This window comes from Jatropha curcas, chromosome 11, assembly GCF_041381405.1.
Source record: "Jatropha curcas cultivar XTBG-Jc1 chromosome 11, XTBG_Jcur_1.0, whole genome shotgun sequence".
NCBI classification, from domain to species: domain Eukaryota; kingdom Viridiplantae; phylum Streptophyta; class Magnoliopsida; order Malpighiales; family Euphorbiaceae; genus Jatropha; species Jatropha curcas.
This window is the reverse complement of record NC_143161.1, coordinates 8,529,566-8,549,069: the sequence shown is the minus strand read 5'-3', so window position 1 is coordinate 8,549,069 and position 19,504 is coordinate 8,529,566. Positions and strand designations below refer to the sequence as shown.

The 19,504-nt window shown below is 33.0% G+C and overlaps 2 protein-coding genes across 7 annotated transcripts; both read left to right on the top strand.

Annotated features, from left to right (window-relative positions):
* The first annotated feature begins 4,049 nt into the window (after positions 1–4,049).
* Positions 4,050–7,525, top strand: LOC105642204 (Pyridoxamine 5'-phosphate oxidase family protein). Its single transcript, XM_012226954.4, has 6 exons — positions 4,050–4,341; positions 4,717–4,752; positions 5,343–5,544; positions 6,681–6,759; positions 6,909–7,026; positions 7,209–7,525. The coding sequence occupies exons 1-6, from the start codon at positions 4,169–4,171 to the stop codon at positions 7,231–7,233; spliced, it is 633 nt and encodes a 210-aa protein (XP_012082344.1). The 5' UTR covers positions 4,050–4,168; the 3' UTR covers positions 7,234–7,525.
* Positions 7,526–8,084: 559 nt separating this feature from the next.
* On the top strand, positions 8,085–18,443 carry CFM2 (CRM family member 2). Of its 6 annotated transcripts, none has more exons than XM_089716345.1 (15): positions 8,085–8,844; positions 9,189–9,714; positions 9,788–9,918; positions 10,815–11,135; positions 11,230–11,386; positions 11,523–11,815; positions 12,167–12,226; positions 12,338–12,379; positions 12,641–12,775; positions 12,980–13,222; positions 13,418–13,648; positions 13,734–13,956; positions 17,534–17,664; positions 17,761–18,013; positions 18,118–18,443. In XM_089716345.1, the coding sequence occupies exons 1-14, from the start codon at positions 8,158–8,160 to the stop codon at positions 17,998–18,000; spliced, it is 3,420 nt and encodes a 1,139-aa protein (XP_089572471.1). In that variant the 5' UTR covers positions 8,085–8,157; the 3' UTR covers positions 18,001–18,013; positions 18,118–18,443. The 6 variants fall into 6 exon arrangements, 4 of the variants coding, with proteins under 4 accessions (XP_089572471.1, XP_089572473.1, XP_089572470.1 ...); XM_089716344.1 differs by having other exon boundaries at positions 8,086–8,844; positions 13,725–13,956; XR_016318830.1 differs by lacking the exon at positions 18,118–18,443 and having other exon boundaries at positions 13,725–13,952; positions 17,761–17,900.
* The last annotated feature ends 1,061 nt before the right edge of the window (positions 18,444–19,504 follow it).

Genomic DNA, 19,504 nt, shown 5'->3' with positions numbered 1-19,504 from the left:
GTTGGTAACTATTTATTAGGGCTAATCATCAATTTCATCTCAGAATTTTTTGAGTGGTTATATTTCACTCTAAATTGACTTTCGTAACCTCGACACCCTCAACTCCCAACCTAATTACAATTATACCTAATTTGCTTTTTAAGGTGGAATTGCACCCTAAAAGAAATTGGAGCATTTTCATGAGCTTATCTATGTGTTGGAATTATATCCTAAAAGTAAATTAAGAACATATCTATGCATCCGTAGCAATAAGTTGAACTTCAGTTTTTATAATGCAAAAACAATTTCTTCATAAACAAAATGATACATAACATTAGAAAAAATTAGAAAGTATTTAACAATTTCTTTCAGTCTCATGTAAATTTACAGCGGTAATAAAGATATAAAAATGAATACTTATTTTTTTTTATCATGATGATAGCTGTACAACTTATATACAAGAAAGATATATTATCCACATCTCAGGTTCTTGAAACTAAATTAAGGATCATGCTACCCGGGTGTATGACAATAACTTTTCTTTTCTCTTCTTTTAAGGAGGTGTATTCCTCTCGGGCTGTACAACCTTTTTTGGCCTTTCTAGTAAAGTGGGCTTTTCCGGATATCAAACTTATGTTCTTATCTTTATAAGAGTTGAGTCGATTATCATTTCAAATAACACATTATTGATGATTAAAACTAATTTTTCATTTAAATATCATTTATTATTGAAAAAGAAAATAGAAATAATGTTTAAAAGTTTTTTCATTGATTGATTTTGTGTGGGCAAGTCTTATCCTACTTCGTGTATGCGCCATATATTTTTTTTTATTTAACCACTAATTTTTTTTTTTAAAAAAAAAACCTCTTACTAATATGATGAGAGTTATGAAAGTTATATTTTTTCAATATTCATATTAGTTTTACACATTAATTAAATAATATATAAGATTACCATAGACTCAATGCATAGACTCAATTAATCCAAACCAATTGAAATAGATATTTATATCTAGATCTATCTATATAAATATATTAAAACAGAATCTTAAAAGCTGACATGGCATTAATATAAAGTTTTGAAGTGTTGATTTGGTAAGGGAAAAATATATGAGTATAGGCTTTATAATTAAAAAATATTTCCATACCCATTAATTTTGATAATTTATTATACTAATTAAATTTTTAGTTTATAACTTTAGAATACTAAGGGTACTAAACTTTATAATTAAAGCTTTGAATATCCCGTTTAATTAGGTTAATAAAATTTTCAGATTGAAATACTTCTTTTCGATATACTATCATTGTTGGAGTGAAAACGGATTTACTATGAACTAATAATACGGTATCTAATTTTCTATCTCTTGCTTCATCTTTTTTTGGATCTTTTTATCGAATCTTTTGATCTTTTTTAATATTTAATTATTATATGAGTGCTGGTAATATCCAATGATACTAGGCTATTTGCGCATTCCTCGGTTTCCTTATATCTGTAACTCATGTTTGAATATTAATTTATTTACTAATCATAGTTTGTGATATCATATTTTTTTCTAGAAATTGATTAAGATATTAATATTATAAATATTTTATTACTCTAACATATTCATAATTTATGTGTTTTATATTTTTTTGATATTGTCATTCATAAGAGGTGACTAAGTAAATACTTCTACAAGAAGTTTTTGGAAAATTTTCTATTTAAGATAATAAAACACAAATTTATATAATCCACGCATCGCACGAATACATGACTAGTTTTTATAAAAATTATTCTCATTTTATTTTTTCCTAGTAAATGGTCTAAATATTTTCGTTTCAATAAAAAAATATTATTTATCGATTTAATTCATAGATGAGTCCATAGACTAAGTTTGAGAAGTTAACCCTACAAACAATTGATTTTTTTTAAAACTAGAAAGTATAATTCCTTCATATCGTAGAGTTTAAAAATTTTTTACCTACTCTCCCGGTAAGTGCATTTTTTAGAATCGAAGTTATATTTTTATCCTTAAGAGAGATTGAGTTTGTTTACCATCTTTGCGGATGCATTATTGATTAATATAAATAATCTTAAGCGGCATCCCATAAAATCTATTGAAGTTCCAAAAAGAAAATAAAAATCACACGTGGTTGAAATGTTAATATTTATTTATTACGATCTACTGGTGTTGTTTGTGGGTCGGTATAAATATCATAATTGAACCATTGAAACCAAACGCAACTATAAAAAAATTTTAAAATAGACTTTTAGTGGTAGCTTGGTTTGATTTAATTCGATTTGATAGTTTGATTTAATTTGATTTGACAGTTTTGACCGATTTAAAAGAAGAGAAATTAAACTTATTCATTTATCTAGTTATAAAAAAGAAAAAAAAAATTAACGTTATGCTAATTATTGAAAATGAATTAATACAAGTTATGATATAGAATACACATGTTTTTGAATAACTGTTAAAAGTTTTTATATTAATTTTTTTATATGTTTATTCTGAGTACGACATAAAAAAGACTATACATCCAATGAGACCCTAATTATAAAATTTATAAATATAAAATTTAAATTTTTGATTTATTTTTAAATTTATTACTTAAAAAAAATTATAAAAAGACTATAATTTTACTCGCATATAATTTGTACATAATATATATGTGTAATAATCTGTTTAAACTTTTTATAAAATAATTATATAACTTATCTAATTAATATAAAATTAATATTTAATTATTTTTTAATATAAACTAATTTTATAATTTATTATCCAATATAAATTAATCAATAAAAAGAAAATCTCATTAAAAATTAATTTAAATTATTTATAACTAACATTAAATCAAACTAAAATTAATTTTTATAATTATATATATAATGTTTTAGTTTGATTTGCACAATTTTGATATTAAAATCATAAACCGAATCAAAAGTTTAATTTTTAAGTTTTATAAAATTTAAATCAAACCATTAGTTTTTCAAAACCACATTTTAAAATCAATTTGGATCGGTTCAACATCTTTCCTATCTGCCAACAAGCAAGAAATGGACTAGGCAGGATTTCCCACGTGAGCCCAAAAGATAAGAATGGGAAGCCCATAAAGATTTACTAAAGTGAAAACGGACACATGCCTTCCCATGCCTGTTTGGGACCCATATCGCTGCTTCCTACCATTCTTCAAATCCACTACAACGCAACCCACTAAACAAAGATAAAAACTCGGCTTACTATTAGTCGATTTTAGTCAAAGTCAAAATCAAACATATTTGACGACCAATATTATGAACTTAACCAAAACTGAAACCCAAAAAGCTTCTTCCAGTTTATGAGATGGAGGAATCGGATCATAACTGGAATAGAATTTGTTCCGGGATCAGCATTCGGTTCAGTTAATTCAATTAATTCGGTCAATTCGATTCGATAAATAAATATTCAGTCAAAGAGGAATAAGTTTTTTGTGGTTGATTATAAGTTTGACTAAATTAATCAAATTAACCGACTATTAAAAGTACGCCATTTTGATTAGTGATTAGTAATTTTGGTTAAATTAGTCAGTTAATTAAGTTTTTATTTTCTTTAACTTCAGTGTTATTAGTGATCAAAACTAATTCGGTTAAAACGATTCAGTTAAATTCGATTAAAAAATTAAATGGATTAAGTACAAAAAGAAATTTGATTAATTTATTTCTATTATTAAAAATGTTACTCGAATTGGCCGAGTTAGTTGAACGCTCACCTTTATTTTTTTTATTGGTTTCTAACTAATTCAAATTTTCATATTTTAAATAAAAAATTTTTTTGATTAATTTATTTCTATTATTAAAAATATTATTTAAATTGGCAGAATCAGCCAACTGCTCACTCATAATTTGTTTATTGGTTTCTAACTAATTCAATTTTTCATATTTTTTTCCCTTTGTAAAATGTTCTTAAACCGAATCAGTCCCAATCACGAGAGTCGGTTTGGTTTCCGGTTCAGAATCAACCTTAGCTACCGGTCACACCCATCTCAGCACATCACCCATATATCCTGCACCTTGTTGCAGAGGATTTAGTTTTAACCTCTTCAACTTCTTTTCCTTTCTGTCAAGGAACTTGAAAGGGCAGATTGAACATCGAAGTCTCTGACTCTTTGTACAGCTGGTGTGGTGTGTGTCTATATATAGAGAGTTGGTTTTGGTCCTTATACACAGAAAATGGGCATCAAAATCTCTTTCAGTTGTTTCTATTCTATGTACATATTGTGTGTTTTTCTGGGAACCCAAGATTCTGCACAGGGAAGGTTGTTATTGATCAAGAAACCAGACCCAAATGATGCTGCTGCAACAGCTCGCTGGCTTGTTTCCCAGAATTCTTGGGGAGTGTTGAAGTAATTTTGCTACTTTTTTTGTTGACTTGATAATATTCTTCTCTCGTCTATTCATTTGTTCCTTATGTTATTTCTAAAAGAAAAGATCTTTATGCTGTGGTGGATTGGGTTAGAGTCCTATTTGTTTATAACTGATAATAGAAGGGAATAATAGGGGAAAGTTCAAAATTTTGATATGGAACTATTGGTTCTTTTAGTTTCATGTAGTTTATTGTTTACTGGGTCTTCTAAGATGAATCTTTAACTTTTTTTTTTTTTTTTTACTGGTTTTATCATTTTTTGTTTAGGAAGTTTAGATGTTGATTTGGTAATTGTGAAGTGTAAATATTATTGGGATTGAATGCTTAAACTTAATTGACATTTTTAATCTTGCAGTACCATTTCAACAGATTTGGGAGGAGCACCCTTTGGGTAATTTACTAATGTTTCCTTAATTTATTAATTTTTATTTTATTTCATTATTATGAAGTTCTTCCTCACTCATTTATAACTACAAGCTGTAATGGAACCAATTGAGACAGGCTTTTTATTGTTATCTTTCTTGGCTAAGATTCAGAATGCTATTATTATGCTAATTAAGTTTTGCAAGCTCTTCTTTCTACTTAAAAATAAAAGGATTTGCATTTGCTATGTGTACAACTATACCCAAAGCAAGGAGCTGCATATTCACGCTTTGCTTGATCAGCCTTAGGACCTCAAAGTAACCTTAGAGTTGCACCTTAAGTGCAAACATGTGATTCATCAATCAGGAATTGACCTTAATGCTTCTATTTGCTTGTTTTTCATTCTCTGATTAGAAACTCCAGACAATGTAATATTTATTGGATCCATGCCTCATGAATGAGCTACAAATCTGCTTGTTATCGAAAACTTATTTTTTCCTCCAACTTGTATACTCGAACATTCACAGAAGGGGCGTTGGGTTGTGTATTAATGGAAGGATTTTTGTTATTTAAATTCTCCCTCTCCCTTGCATATAACTGAAATTTCTTGCATTGTAGGAATGTTGTTTCATTTAGTGATGGGCTACCTGATAAAGGCCGTGGCGTCCCATACTTCTATTTGACTACTCTTGATCCAACTGCGAGAAATGCATTGAAAGACCAGAGGTCTTCACTCACAATCAGTGAATATCCTATAGGAACTTGTGGCAAAAGAGACCCTGAGAATCCCGCTTGTGCAAAAATTACCCTGACAGGAAAGGTGTGTTCCAAAATCAAATAACTGCTATTTTAATTTGTTTCTTTTTTAATTTTAGTAGATAAAAACTTGTATCAGTTGAGAACTTTGCTTGTGCAAAAATTATCCCATCGGGTAAGGTGTGTTCCAAAATCAAATAACTGCTATTTTAATTTGTTTCTTTTTTTAATTTTAGTATATAAATAAATGTATCAGTTGGGAACCTCACTTTTGCAAAATTACCTTGACAGGAAAGGTGTTCCAAAATCAAATAACTGCTATTTTAATTTGTTTCTTTGTAACTTTAGTATAAAATACTTGTTTTAGTGATTTTATTAGGTTCCTATGTTACTATTTCTGTGGGACTAATTTGCCAATAATGTTATCACATGCTGTATCACAGGCATCTTGTTTTCTGGTTTCTTTACATTTCTAATTAGTAACATGGATTAGTTTAATAAGCTTGGTCTTTACTTTGGAAACCATTATAGGACGCAAACTCACAATTTTACTATTCGATGGTCTTTTTATGAACTTCACTTGTATTAGACTTAAGCACCTCTCATCTCTTTAGCCTGGATTTTTGCATGATTAACCCTCAGATAGCTGATAACTAAAGTCAGAAATGCTCATTGCAGCTGTACTCTTAATGCTTGTTATGGCACATTTTTACTGTCGATTGAAAAGACACAGGTGAATGAAGTGTACTTTTTGCAGGTTATATATATAGGTACAGATCTTGTACACCACCCACTTCCTGAACACCTTGTTATAGCAAACACTGAAAGCATTCTTAAACCTTTTATGTGAGGTCCTCATGATACCTTTCTTACTAGTTTTGAGTAAAGGAAAAAAGAAAGAAAATCTAGGGAAAAGGAAAAGAGCTTGTATGGATTAGATTTTCACAAAGCATTTACACTGGTTTTTTTTTTTTTGATATGGCATAACAAGGCAAGCTACATACTGGCTTTTGGATCTGCCTCTGATTTCTGTTTTACAAGATTTTTCAATTTGCAAATAGATGGGGTGAAATTCGGGAGTTTTTACAAAACCAGGAACAAAGAAACATAGGCTGTTGCCTTGCATTGTTGACTACAATGTTTACTAGATTTTTCTAGATAACTGTGAGCTAATTGGTGCTGCCTCATTTGATATGATAGTTGAAGTTACTCGAAGGAAACTCTAAGGAAGTGGAATTTGCTCGAAGTGCCCTGTTTACTAAACATCCTGAGATGGAAGGTAATTACAGAAAATTTTTGTAGTATAAGTAACATGTTAAACCAATAATTGGAATTGTGATACTGTAAACAATTGAAGCATCTGTTGTTTTTCCATCTTCTACTTGCTAAGATCATATAATGTATTTTTTTTTTTATTATTGTTGACAGGATGGCCTAAAGGCCACAACTTCCAATTCTTCAAATTAGACATTGAAGATATATTTTTGATCGATTGGTTTGGTGGTCCTAAACCTCTTACAATAGATCAATACCTCCAGTGTAATAAGTAAGTATACAAGCTAGGATGCCATGTTTGTATTACCAAGTGTGAATGGTCTCTAAAAAGAGAATAATGATTGTGCTGTGTAATTTTAAGAATGAATAAAAGTAAAATGATTCCTTATGTTCATAGTTTACTTTGGCTGATGCATTTCTTTTTTCCTAAACACGGGTCCGTGTCAATTTTAGGAACGAGGTTGCCGCTATTCGCTGAATACACCTCTGATCTCCCTTCCTCCTGGGTGATTGTCGTGGATTGTGAATGCAAAATGTGTATAAAAACTGCAGTGTAAATAAGCAGAGACAATTGTTGTATCATGTGTAAATAAGATAAGACAATTGTTCTGTCATTTTTTTCTAAACTGCAACCATTGTTCTTTTATATCCTATTATCTGCTGAAAATAAGCAGAAATATATTGTTTATTGTTGTGAAAGTTGTCCCTGTATACCCATTGAAGTATTTTCTTGTATTTGCTATAGAAGTTGGGTAGCTCGATTGATGAGATATCTGTTCCTTACTGTTAAAAATAGATTGTGTTATATTCATCTTTGCTTTCGACGACCATGATTAAGGTCGATAAATAAACCATCTTCCAGTTTGATGCTCTCCTCACCAATCATCAAAAGATAAAGTTGAGTTAAACATTGGTTTTTAACTTAAAATTTTAAAATTTTAATCCGTAACAACATAAATTTGAGTGAAGGGACGATCTATGCAAAGTCAATGATTTGATCTATAGAAAAAGCACTCCTGAGGAATTATATGGAAAAACACAGATCTCAGAAAATTAATTTTATATCCAAAAGTATATGGGCATGCTCGTTAGAAAATTTATTCAGAGCAATGAAAACTACATGTAAGGTATTTTCTTTTCTCGTGAATTATAATATTTTTTCTTTAATTTTGGCACTTGCTAATATGAATTAATTTTCTCTCTCTCTTTTTTTTTTTTTTTTTTATTTTTTATTTTTTAATTTTCACAGTATATGTATATGAAGTAAAATATATCACGAGCTAGTCACGTGACTATTGGTCCGGTTTTAGATTATTGGATAGTTTGATACTTGTTAGCCAACGTCCACTTCCCATCTTCACTTTCTCTACTCTCTCTGTTTCTCTCTGCTTGATGAAGTGAAATGCTTCTTTCACTTCCCCGCCTCTATCCTTCTCCCCCTTCTAAAACCTTACATAAACCCTCTTCTTCACTCTTTTCAATTTCTAAAACCCTAATCCTCCAAAACCCTCGGAACCCTCTCAAACCATTTATCAGGTGCTCTGCCACACCCGACTCCAAGACCCTCCCACACTCTGCCATCAAGCGCATTGCTGATAAGCTCCGCTCTCTTGGCTTCACTGAACATAACCCTAAATTACCAGAAACCCTAAATTCAGAGCTTGAGAGGGAGACAAAGCAAGTTGGAGAAATCTTTATTCCTTTGCCCAATCAATTGCCTAAGTACCGAGTCGGACATACTCTTGACCCGAGCTGGAGCACGCCGGAGAACCCTGTTCCTATACCTGGAGCGGGGAAAGCAATTGCGAGGTATCATGAGCTGAGGAAAGAAGTGAAGAAAGAGAGAGAAGCGAAAAAAAGAGAGCCTAAAGTTCCGACATTGGCGGTATTGAGTTTACCGGCGGAGGAGCTGAGGAGGCTAAGGACAATCGGGATTGCAGAGAAGAGGAAGTTGAAGGTAGGAAAAGCGGGGATTACAGAAGGGATTGTTAATGGGATTCATGAGAGGTGGAGAAGAGCAGAAGTTGTTAAGATTGTTTGTGAGGATTTGTGCCGGATGAACATGAAGAGGACTCACGATATGTTGGAGGTTAGAATTATTAACACATTTGATTTCTGTGGAATTAGCAATTGAATGCGAGTGGTCGAATAACGTTCATTTTTTTTTTGTTGATATTTTTTATATTTGAATAATTTGAATTTATATTGAAATTATATATATATATAGTTCTCAATACAGCCAACAAATTCAGTTTTCAAGGTTAAGCTAACACGCTGGAGATCTTGAATTATGATTCTTGAGTTACCAGCCATGATGTCCATAAATTTATTCACTGCACCAACATTCTATGCATCTCAGAATTTTAACATTTAATATATATGATATATCCTAAATTTATATGGTGGTATTATAATACGGTGTGATTTTTGCAGAGAAAAACTGGAGGTTTGGTTGTTTGGAGGTCTGGGAGTAAAATAGTGTTATATAGGGGGGTTAATTATAAGTATCCCTACTTCTCACCAAATAATATTACAGCAAATGAAACTTCTAGTGATGCTGTGCATGATAACCATGTGGATTGTGAGGATGATAAAATGGGGAGCTGCTCATCTAGAGCTAATAGTTTAAGGTCTTCTGGATCAAGTGAAACCAATAAGATGGTTCGACCTACATTAGTACAAGGTGTTGGTTCCCCAGATAGAGTACGATTTGAATTGCCAGGTGAGGCACAACTTGCAGAAGAGATTGACAGTTTGCTAGATGGGCTAGGTCCACGCTTTACCGATTGGTGGGGATATGAACCTCTACCAGTTGATGCTGATCTTCTTCCTGCTATTGTTCCTGGATATCGGAAACCATTCCGCCTACTTCCATATGGTGTCATGCCTAAACTGACAGATGATGAAATGACCGCATTAAGAAGGCTAGGACGGCCCTTGCCTTGCCATTTTGCATTAGGTGAGAGTGACTTCTGATTCCACATGAAATCTTCTGACTTAGTGTTCAAACATTTTCGTCCTTTTCATGTCAGGTAGAAATAGGAAACTTCAAGGATTGGCTGCTTCGATTGTCAAGCTTTGGGAAAAATGTGAGATCGCTAAAATCGCAGTTAAGAGAGGAGTACAGAATACTAATAGTGAAATGATGGCTGAAGAGTTAAAGGTTAGTGGTGTTTGGCCAATTTATTCCTTTTATTTTAGCTGCTATCAATTCTTGCTCTCAACCATATGGTGCTTCATCATGTTTTACTTCAAATGATTTTTTTTAATCTCATGGGTGCTTAGATTTTCCAGTTCTTTTAGGTTTATAATGCTGTACAGTCTTTATTTGAAATTGTTAAAAACCAACTAGTTTGGGATGAAAGCAAAGGAAACCAACCAGTTCTTAGCGACAAACACAGCGGATGGAACCAACAGATTCACATGGCTAACCCAACTAGTTTGGGATTAATGCTTAGTTGTTGTTGTTGTTTGAGGAAACTGCCAACATTAGTCACTCTAATTGGAAGAGTCATTTAGATTTCTTTACTCTTTCTTATGTTGGTTCAAAAGCTAGTATCCAGCTTTGAGAATTGTAACAAGATGACCTGCAGAAGAATTCACATGTAATAGTGCAACCATTCGCGTCACTTTCCAGTGCCTAGTATCATTAACTCAATACTCTAGAAGTAAAATTTGTTCTTAGTTTTGTGTATTTGTCTTTTGGTAAATGTTAATGTATTGGCTCTTTGTTTTGGAGTCTTCACTGTGTTAATCATGTTCATGCTTCTCCACATCTTTTTATCTGCTTGCTTCTTCCTACTACTTGATTTTGGTAGTTTAGAAGTGTAAGTTCTTGCTCACTTCCAGTAACAATTATCATTTGGTCAAAAAGGGTTTCCGAGTAGATCTTGGAGCTGGTGGTGCATTTATAAGATGACTAGTGGACTTATATCATGTACTAGCCATAAAAAAATTAATAGATTAGAAATAATATATGAATTCATGTACCTAACATCAAATTGTAATAATAATAAATAAAATTGTGAATATCTATTTTAACTTTAAATTCTGTTGCAGTGGCTGACAGGTGGAACTCTCCTGTCACGGGATAGGGAATTTATTGTGTTGTACAGGGGAAAAGATTTCCTACCATCTGCTGTTTCTTCTGTGATAAAAGAACGAAGAAAGTATCTAATTCATGGGGATAAACAGAGAAGACACCAAAGCATAGCTGGTGAAACTTTAAAGGAGGCAGAGGACATCAAAATTGAGACTATAAGTTCTGGATCTAATGATGAATTTAATAGCGACAATGAGCAGAGTTCTGATCTCCTTAAAGATAAGAAGCTGAGGTCCTTGGAGGCAGCCATAAAAAGAACCAGCATCAGATTGTCTATGGTATGATTTTGTCATTTTGTGAAGCTGCTATAGATACTCTTGTTAAGCGCATATACATGACCGTATTGATATTATACATGACATGTTGCTGCAGGCACTAGAAAATAAAGCAAAAGCAGAAAAACTCCTAGCTGAGCTGGAGAATTTGGAGATGCCTCAACAACCAGCAATAGATAAAGAGGGTATAACTGAAGAAGAAAGATATATGCTAAGGAAGATTGGCTTGAAAATGAAGCCATTCTTATTATTGGGTGAGTTATGTGATATAATGCAAAATATCTTGGTCTCAAAGAAAATTCTTCACAAGTTCTTGTTTTTTCTTCAGGAGTAAGGGCATTTTCATTCCACAAATTTGGATTCTGATGAACATTCTTTTTTCATTGTCAGGTAGGCGGGGAGTTTTTGATGGAACAATTGAAAACATGCACCTCCATTGGAAGTATAGGGAACTTGTGAAGATAATATGTAAAGAGAGAAGCTTAGAAGCTGCTTATGAAGTGGCAAGGACCTTAGAAGTGGAAAGTGGTGGAATATTAGTTGCAGTTGAAAGAGTCAGCAAGGGTTATGCAATTGTTGTATATCGTGGAAAGAATTATCGGAGGCCTGCTCGTTTGAGGCCTCCAACACTCTTGAGTAAGAGGGAGGCATTGAAGCGCTCTTTAGAGGCCCAACGTCGAGAGGTAAAATTTACTTTGCATCAGCAGTGTATATGTCTGGCCCCATAAGCATGCATTTTTATTACAGTTTGCAGGTGTCAACCTGTTGTTGATAAGTATGTTTGGGGTTCATTTTGTTTTCTTTTGAACTTTTGAGGGCTGATAGCTGGAAACTTTCATTCGAGAGGCCAGTTTTCCTGGCTTATGAGCCAGACCACAGCATTATCACCTATTCAATTATACTATTTGGATTTTTATTCTTTTAATATTGGGTTTTGGGCCAGTTTGATTATTTCTTTTCTAGTTTTCGAAATTTGATTATTTGCAATTTGCTAAGTTTCTAATTTTATTTGTTTCGTCTTTTCCTGGATGCAGTCATTGAAGCTTCATGTTTTGAAGCTTACTAGAAATGTAAATGACTTGAAACTTAAATTGGTGAGCTATCTAATTTTTGTTACGGGAAACTTCTGTTGTTTATTTTAGTTAATCATATGATAACTTTGCCAACAAAGTTGATATAAAGCCATATATTCTGTTTTGGACCAGGCCAAAGACGAGGAAGCACATAGCAAGCATTCATTTGATGAAGTAAGATTTCTGGATCTTCACTCTCTCTCTGGCATATAGATATATGTATATATGCGTGTTTGAATATTTAGATTTTAGTTATATGTTTTGACCAAAAAATGGGGACCTCTTCCATTTTATAAACCGTCAACCCCATTCGAGTTGTCTAAACTCCTGACCTCAAAGGGGAAATCCCAAGTTCTAGCAACTGTAATGTTTTTATGGGAACACACACTTTAATTGGATGTCTGTTTCATCCTAAAAACTTTTGTCATAATCTAGGTTAAAGAAGATATGAACATGATGGAATCGGGAACCCATGTGAGATCATATCCAGTCATTCCTGCTCACTGTAAAGGGGATATAGAGCTAAGCAGTTTACAACCAAGATGCTTGAAAGGGAAAAAAATGCACTTAGTAAGAGTGTTTTCCACTATTTTTGAGTTCTAAATTTGAGCTTTATTTAATTTGAATTGATTGTTGTATAAAACTTTGTGCACAATCATTTCAAACCACATACAAACGAAGTTGCTTTATATCATTTAGCTTATAACCTTTTGCCCTTTCTATTGTTGTTAATGTATGTGACTTCTAATATAGTGTTTGGCATGATTACTTAAGACTAGAGACGACGATGAAGCTGATTCAAACTCCAACTCCAACTCCAATGATGATGGCAAAAACATACGACCTGCACAATGGGCTGATCAAACTGATCCTTCTTTGCTCTTTAGTGTGAACGCGATGGGGAAAAGTGAATCTAAGTCTTCAATGGAATCAGTTGGCCTGGAAGCCCATGAGAGTCTATTTGCTACTATGAATGATGGAGCTGTCGACTCAACTTCTTTCCCAGTTAACTTTGAGGTGATAACTAGGATCCCTTCTATGTGTTTTATATTGCATTCTTCTTATAACTTCTGGTTATGGATTGTCTATGGGGATATCAGTCGGAGGAAAGGATCTTCTTCCACTTATATCATGTAGTTTATGGCTTTTCATCTGTCCTATTGTCTTTAACGTATGTGACTTCTAATATAGTGTTTGGCATGATTACTTAAGACTAAAGATAACCATAAAGGTGATTCAAACTCCATTGCAAATGATGACGGCGACGGCATACAACCTGCTGAACAGGCTAATCAAACTGATCCTTCTTTGCTCTTTGATGTGAATGGGATCGGGAAAAGTGAACCTCAGTCCTCAGTGGAATCAGTTAGCATTGAAGCCTGTGATAGTCTATTTATAAATGATGGAGCTGTCAAGTCAACTTCTTTCCCCGTTAATTTTACGGTGATTACTAGGATCCCTTCTATCTCTGTTTTATATTGCATTCTTCTTATAGCTTTTGATTGTGTATTGTTTATAGGGATATCAGTTAGAGAAAAGGAGGTCGGCGCCGCTTGCTAATGCTGAGCATTGTATGCCTGGCAATGAGATGATTAGGTCAAAAGTTGAATCAACAAGTGAGGTGGAAGAATCGGTTTCAATTTCAGTGGAAAAGGAGACGCCTCCCAAGGTTATCCATCTTTCTAATAGAGACAGGCTTATGCTACGAAAGCAAGCCCTCAAGATGAAGAACCGCCCAGTGCTTGCAGTAGGTATTTCTACTTTCTCTTGTGGTTTTGTATGTTTTTTTCATTTGGCTATATTTTTTCCTATTTTTGCATTTTTTGAACTTAAAAGATGTGATAGGTAACAGGTATAGTCTTATTTGCTCTAGGACTACATGATTTAGTCCATGGAGTTATATTCCTACATACATGAAATATGCGTGTAATTCTCTTCTATTATGATGATGAGCAATTTGCTCCAGTCCCCAGACTTTCATGGTAAGATGCAGATTTATTGATAAATATTATTTTCTTGATTTCTAGAATAGAATAAGAATTAATGATGACTTACAGTTTCTCTTCTTGAAGTGGTTAATTTTGCTTGGAACAAACTATATTTTATTAGTAACATTCAGATTACTATATTGGTTTATGAATTAAGAGTTAAATGAAGATAGTGGCTGGTTACTTTTTTAAAGGTCTATGTCTTGAGTCAGTGAACAAAGAGGATTTTGTTAGGTGGGGTGGAATTTGATCAAATTTTGCATTATTGTCTTGGCTTGACAAGCATTTTTCATGAAGAAGTTGCTTTAGTTCTTAAGGGTTCAAACTTCCTGGACTAGAGACTAGAGAGTTGTACTCTGTCCTTTCAATCCAAATGGAAAGGAGTTAAGAGCAATGCGGTTTGATCTCAATGTGTTTTCATCAAAGTGAGCCCTAGTTATTAAAGGTGCGCCACCGCTTAAGGCTCAAGGGCTTGCACCTCTACAGTCCTCAGGCGGATGACTTCACTTAGGCTATTGCCTCTGGGTAGAGGACTGTGCCTTTTTTGCCATATTTACTTTCTATTTTCTCCTTTTTTTTTTTTTTTTTTCATTTTCTTGATTCTACTCTTTTCTATCTTAACTCCAATGTGTGTTTCTTTCCATGTTTTTCTAATTTTTTTCATTTTTTTTTTAAATCTTAAAACATAATTTTCAGATTTGTGTTCAAATTTTTTATTTTTATTTTTGCATCTCACTTCACTTAGCCTAGCGCCTTCACCTGGAGGCTAGTGCATAGGCTGTAGTAGCCAAAAATATTGAGTGGCTCATTGCAAAGAGAAGTAGAGATTGTCCCTATCAATAAACATGATTGTAAAAGCAATTGCAGAGAGAAGATGAAAAAAGAGACTTAATACGAAGAGAGTTTCCATTGAAGAAAGCGATTAATAAAGATACCATTGAAGATGGATTGAAGCTTTGATGGAGAGAAGAGTGAGAGAGGAAGAAGCATGATGAACTAAAAGGGGTATCTGTGAGGGAGATAGAGAAGAAGAGAACAGTATTGATCGGTGGAGAGGAGAGGAGATTGAGAGAGAGAGAAATGGGGCGTTTTAGAGAAAGAGATAGGGAGGAGAAAAAAACAGTGAGTTTTGGATTTTTGGATCAAGTTAACCCGGGTTTAGATGTGGGCCCACTAGAATATTTTTTTATTTGCAACCTTAATCCGAATTTCATTCTGGGCTGCTAATATATTTAAGTTTCAAAATGGGATATCCGGTATACAAAGGTGAATTTAGAGTGATTTTGCAATAAATCGAAATGTTTGGAGTATTTTTGTAGGTTTAGCCTTTCAAGAAATAATAGGCCAGCATCTTTCATACTACTATTAAAAAAAAGACTGTTTTGAGCAACATGGTTGTTTTAACATGCCTTGCATTGGATAATATCTTGAAATAATGCAATGAATAAATATTAAATATTAAAAACTACAAAATAGAAAAGTAGTAATATATAATGAACTTATGATTAGATTTTCCAAAGTTGTACGTAGGGATGACCATAGTTTTGGAACCGTCGGTTTTGGTTTCAGAAACTGACGGTTCCGGTTCTTTAACGATTCCAAAATCGGCGGTTCCGACGGTTCTCCGATTGATTTTTCGGCGAAATCACATAATTATAAAATAAAAAATTAGAGAACATTTTTTCTTGTTGAAAATTTAAAATTTAAATATTTATGAAATAACTTTTAGAAAAAACTTTAAGAAAAAATAAAAAAAAGGCTTAACTTAATTTATTTGTTTTAAAAAAAGGCTTGAACTTATGGACTTGAACTTAATTTATTTTTTTAGAAAAATGCTTGAAATTAATTTATTTTTTTAATTGAAAAGGGGTATTTAGAGCAAATAAAAAAAAATCAACTTTCCACAAATATCCTTAAAACGTACCGTTACATAGTTATTAAGAGGGTTAATTTTGGAATTTTACAAAAATATTTGAAAAAAAAATGCTATTAAAACCGGGTGGAATCGCTGGTTCGAACCGTCGAAACCTCCGATTCTAACCGGTTGGAAAAACTGCCGGTTCGCGGTTCCTCAAAGGTTGGAACTGGAACCGGACCGCGAAGTCTTCATTCCAGTTTCGGTTCCGATTCCAAAAACTGTGAAATGGCCACCCCTAGTTGTAAGAAATAAATATTAATAATGATATATAATTAGTATGATTACATTTAGTGATTTGATGATATATAATTAATATGACTAGATTTAAACTTAAAAAATAAAGAAAAAATCAAAATTTCCGAGGAAAAAAAGAAAAAGAAAAATTGAATACTAAATAAATAGAGCCAAATTTTGAACTTTGTTTCAGCTCTAATATATATATATATATATATATAAGACTTAAACAAATATTTTGAGGTAATGTAATAATTAAAATTTTAAATATTAAAAACTACAAAATAGAAAATAGTAATATATTACGAACTTACATATAGTTAATACGATTACATTCTCAGTTTATTAGTTGGGGACATGAGTGTGTTTATGAATTATTAACTACAAATTACAATATTCACAATATATAGGAATGTTGCTTTTTAGGAGGAATCCTCAGGATTTGAACTAGAGACCTTTGTTTTTCTTTTTTTTTCTATTTTTTAAATAGGGTAGATGTGGATTTCCAAAGAGAATACTGAGCTAGATGGAAGGTAGACAAAGGAGTTAAGTTTTATGTCAAGTCTTGCTATATACATAGGAGGACCTATTGTTAGAAGGATGAATTTCCTGTATAAAGTCATTGAGAAGTTTTGTGCTCCTTCCACCATTGTCTTTTTCCTGGGAGATATATTAAGGTGCACTATGTCTAAAAACTGTGGGAGCCGGCCTATGGAATTTCAGGAGTGCCTGCAAGGTTGATAGGAAGGAAGTTTGAAGCTTAAGAGGGATATTTTATGAAAAAGAAGAATGGTACATTAGATTATAGTCCCTATTGCTGATTGTATGGAGGGAAAAGAATAGAAGGGCTTTGGAGGGAAAATCTTGGTCTCTCAGCTGTAAAGAATAGTTGGTTCAATAGTTACCTTTGGAATAGCTGGCAAGACCTTGTAGATATAACAGGCTGCCTTAGAACTTTCTGAAATTTTATCATGGATGTAATTTTCCTTTTTGTTTACTCATATCCTATTTTCTGCACTTCAATAGTTTATTATTTTCTTTGCTTCCAAAAGAATTATATGCTTCCAGTTCCAATATCTGCTCCTAATCCCAGTTTTCCAACTTATCTCTTTCTCACTCTTATTTCTGTGCAATTAAGCACTGCCATGGGAACTCATTACGCTCTCTGCCACTGTTACTCCTTACCAGGGAGAAGCAACATTGTCACTGGTGTTGCAAAAACAATCAAAGCTCACTTTCAAAAGTATCCTCTTGCTATAGTAAATGTTAAAGGCAGAGCCAAAGGGACGTCAGTCCAGGAAGTGATTTTCCAGCTGGAGGTCCGCACAATACAATTCCTGTCTTTTGTTGCTGACACTAAACTTAGACCAAACTGGATGAACTGATGAAGTGTTCTGCTTCTGTGAATTTTGCAGCAAGCAACAGGTGGAGTTTTAGTCTCCCAGGAGCCTAGCAAAGTAATACTTTATCGTGGCTGGGGAGCATTTGATGAACCTAACCACAAATTTAAGTATAATGCCCAAAATACAGGGAGTCCATCAGTAGGTGGAGGCAGGTCTCATCATGCTGTCTCACCTGAGCTGATGGCAGCAATCAGACTTGAATGTGGTCTGAGTGAAACCAAGAGTGATGGCAAAATCCAAGCTGAAATTTGAGGTTGTCTTAAAGGTATTATTAAATCTATATATTTGTTTATATTGGAGAATGCATTACCAAGGCATAGTGAGAGGTTCATCTTTTTTCCCCCTCTGAAATTCTTTTTTTTTGTGCAGGAGAGCGCCTTTATCTCAGATCCATGATAATTCAGCTACGTTGACACATGAAATAAACAGTCGGTAGTAGGATCTTACATGCATTGTCATAACGTAGATGATATGTATGTTCAGTTCATCTGATGCCTTCTATCAAACAAGAGAGAGTGGTGTCTTGGAGAAGTCAGCTAGTGCAGCTGCGATGTGTTCAGATTGCTCCGTTTTGTGCAAAATCGTTAACGGTGAGAAGTCCCTTTTCTTTTTGTTATTTTTGGTCTACTTGTAAATACAACAATAATTGATACATATGCACATAACCAAATAAAAGTTCAGGTTGAAACCCTCAACTTTGCAACCTTAAAGTTTTATTTGTTTACGTTGAGCCTTTTGAACTATTTTTTAAAATGACATTGAGAATTGATTTAACGCTCTTCGGCTCAATTTGCAAGTTAAGCATTTGCAATGTCAGATTATATAATTTTCGCGCTGTAGCCCTTAAAGATAAATTTTCCACATCGACTCTTTGATCCATTTTTTCTAGAATTATATTTGATTGTCGTTTCAAGTCAAATTAGTTGATATGAGTTGATGAGCTCAACTGTTTAAATTCAGATTTTGTCAATGAGTTATTAGGCTACTGATGTTTATTTCATAGACATTGAAGGTTAAAGTTACCACATTCTCTAGAATATTTTATATATCAAACACTAAGGGCGGGTCTACTTGGTGAGTAGAGGATCATCGTCCCACTGGATCTTTGAAAATCTAATTTTTCTTCAAAAAATTTATTAAAATTTTTAAAAATGTATATATATTAATCCTCAAAAATTTTATTTTTATTTTTTGACGTGCTAGAAACAACATTTCCCTCTGCTGTTATTCTGCACTAGCTAGAAAAGAACACGTCGAACAAGTTAAGTTTTTAGTGCCACTGGATAGAACCGACACAGAATGTAACTAGCAATAATTAGATTCCCAGACATTTCCAATTTCCTCAAACGAGCAACTTGTTCACCGGTACCACCATTGGTTGATTTATATGTAGCTGATATGGTTACTCCTAAATGGACTGATTTTGGAATGGAGTGGACTTGTGAGAAATGTAATACGAACCGTCGTTTATAATTTGTATACTGTTTTGGTTTTCCATCAATATATATAAGCATATCCTACATTGAGTGGTTTCACATCTATAGAGCAAAGATTTCTAAACAGCTTATCTCATGCAGATATAAAAATGAAAAACAGCTTTGCTTACGTGTCAAACTGTTTTAGTAATAGGGATAAAGATGTAAAAAAACTAAACATTACATAAATAACTTTTATAAAATATTATTTTAACTTTTAAAATTTAATTTAAATGAATATTATAAAAAGTTGCATTTAGCATTTCAGAGCTTTTATCTAC

Excerpts from the sequence above, each read along its gene's own strand:
- LOC105642204 (XM_012226954.4), top strand. The coding sequence starts at position 4,169 with ATGGGCATCAAAATCTCTTTCAGTTGTTTCTATTCTATGTACATATTG. Across the intron at positions 6,760-6,908 it reads TAAACATCCTGAGATGGAAG|GATGGCCTAAAGGCCACAAC; the intron begins GTAATTACAGAA and ends TATTGTTGACAG. Across the intron at positions 7,027-7,208 it reads CAATACCTCCAGTGTAATAA|GAACGAGGTTGCCGCTATTC; the intron begins GTAAGTATACAA and ends TGTCAATTTTAG.
- CFM2 (XM_089716344.1), top strand. The coding sequence starts at position 8,158 with ATGCTTCTTTCACTTCCCCGCCTCTATCCTTCTCCCCCTTCTAAAACC. Across the intron at positions 9,919-10,814 it reads TGATGGCTGAAGAGTTAAAG|TGGCTGACAGGTGGAACTCT; the intron begins GTTAGTGGTGTT and ends ATTCTGTTGCAG. Across the intron at positions 11,136-11,229 it reads CCAGCATCAGATTGTCTATG|GCACTAGAAAATAAAGCAAA; the intron begins GTATGATTTTGT and ends ATGTTGCTGCAG.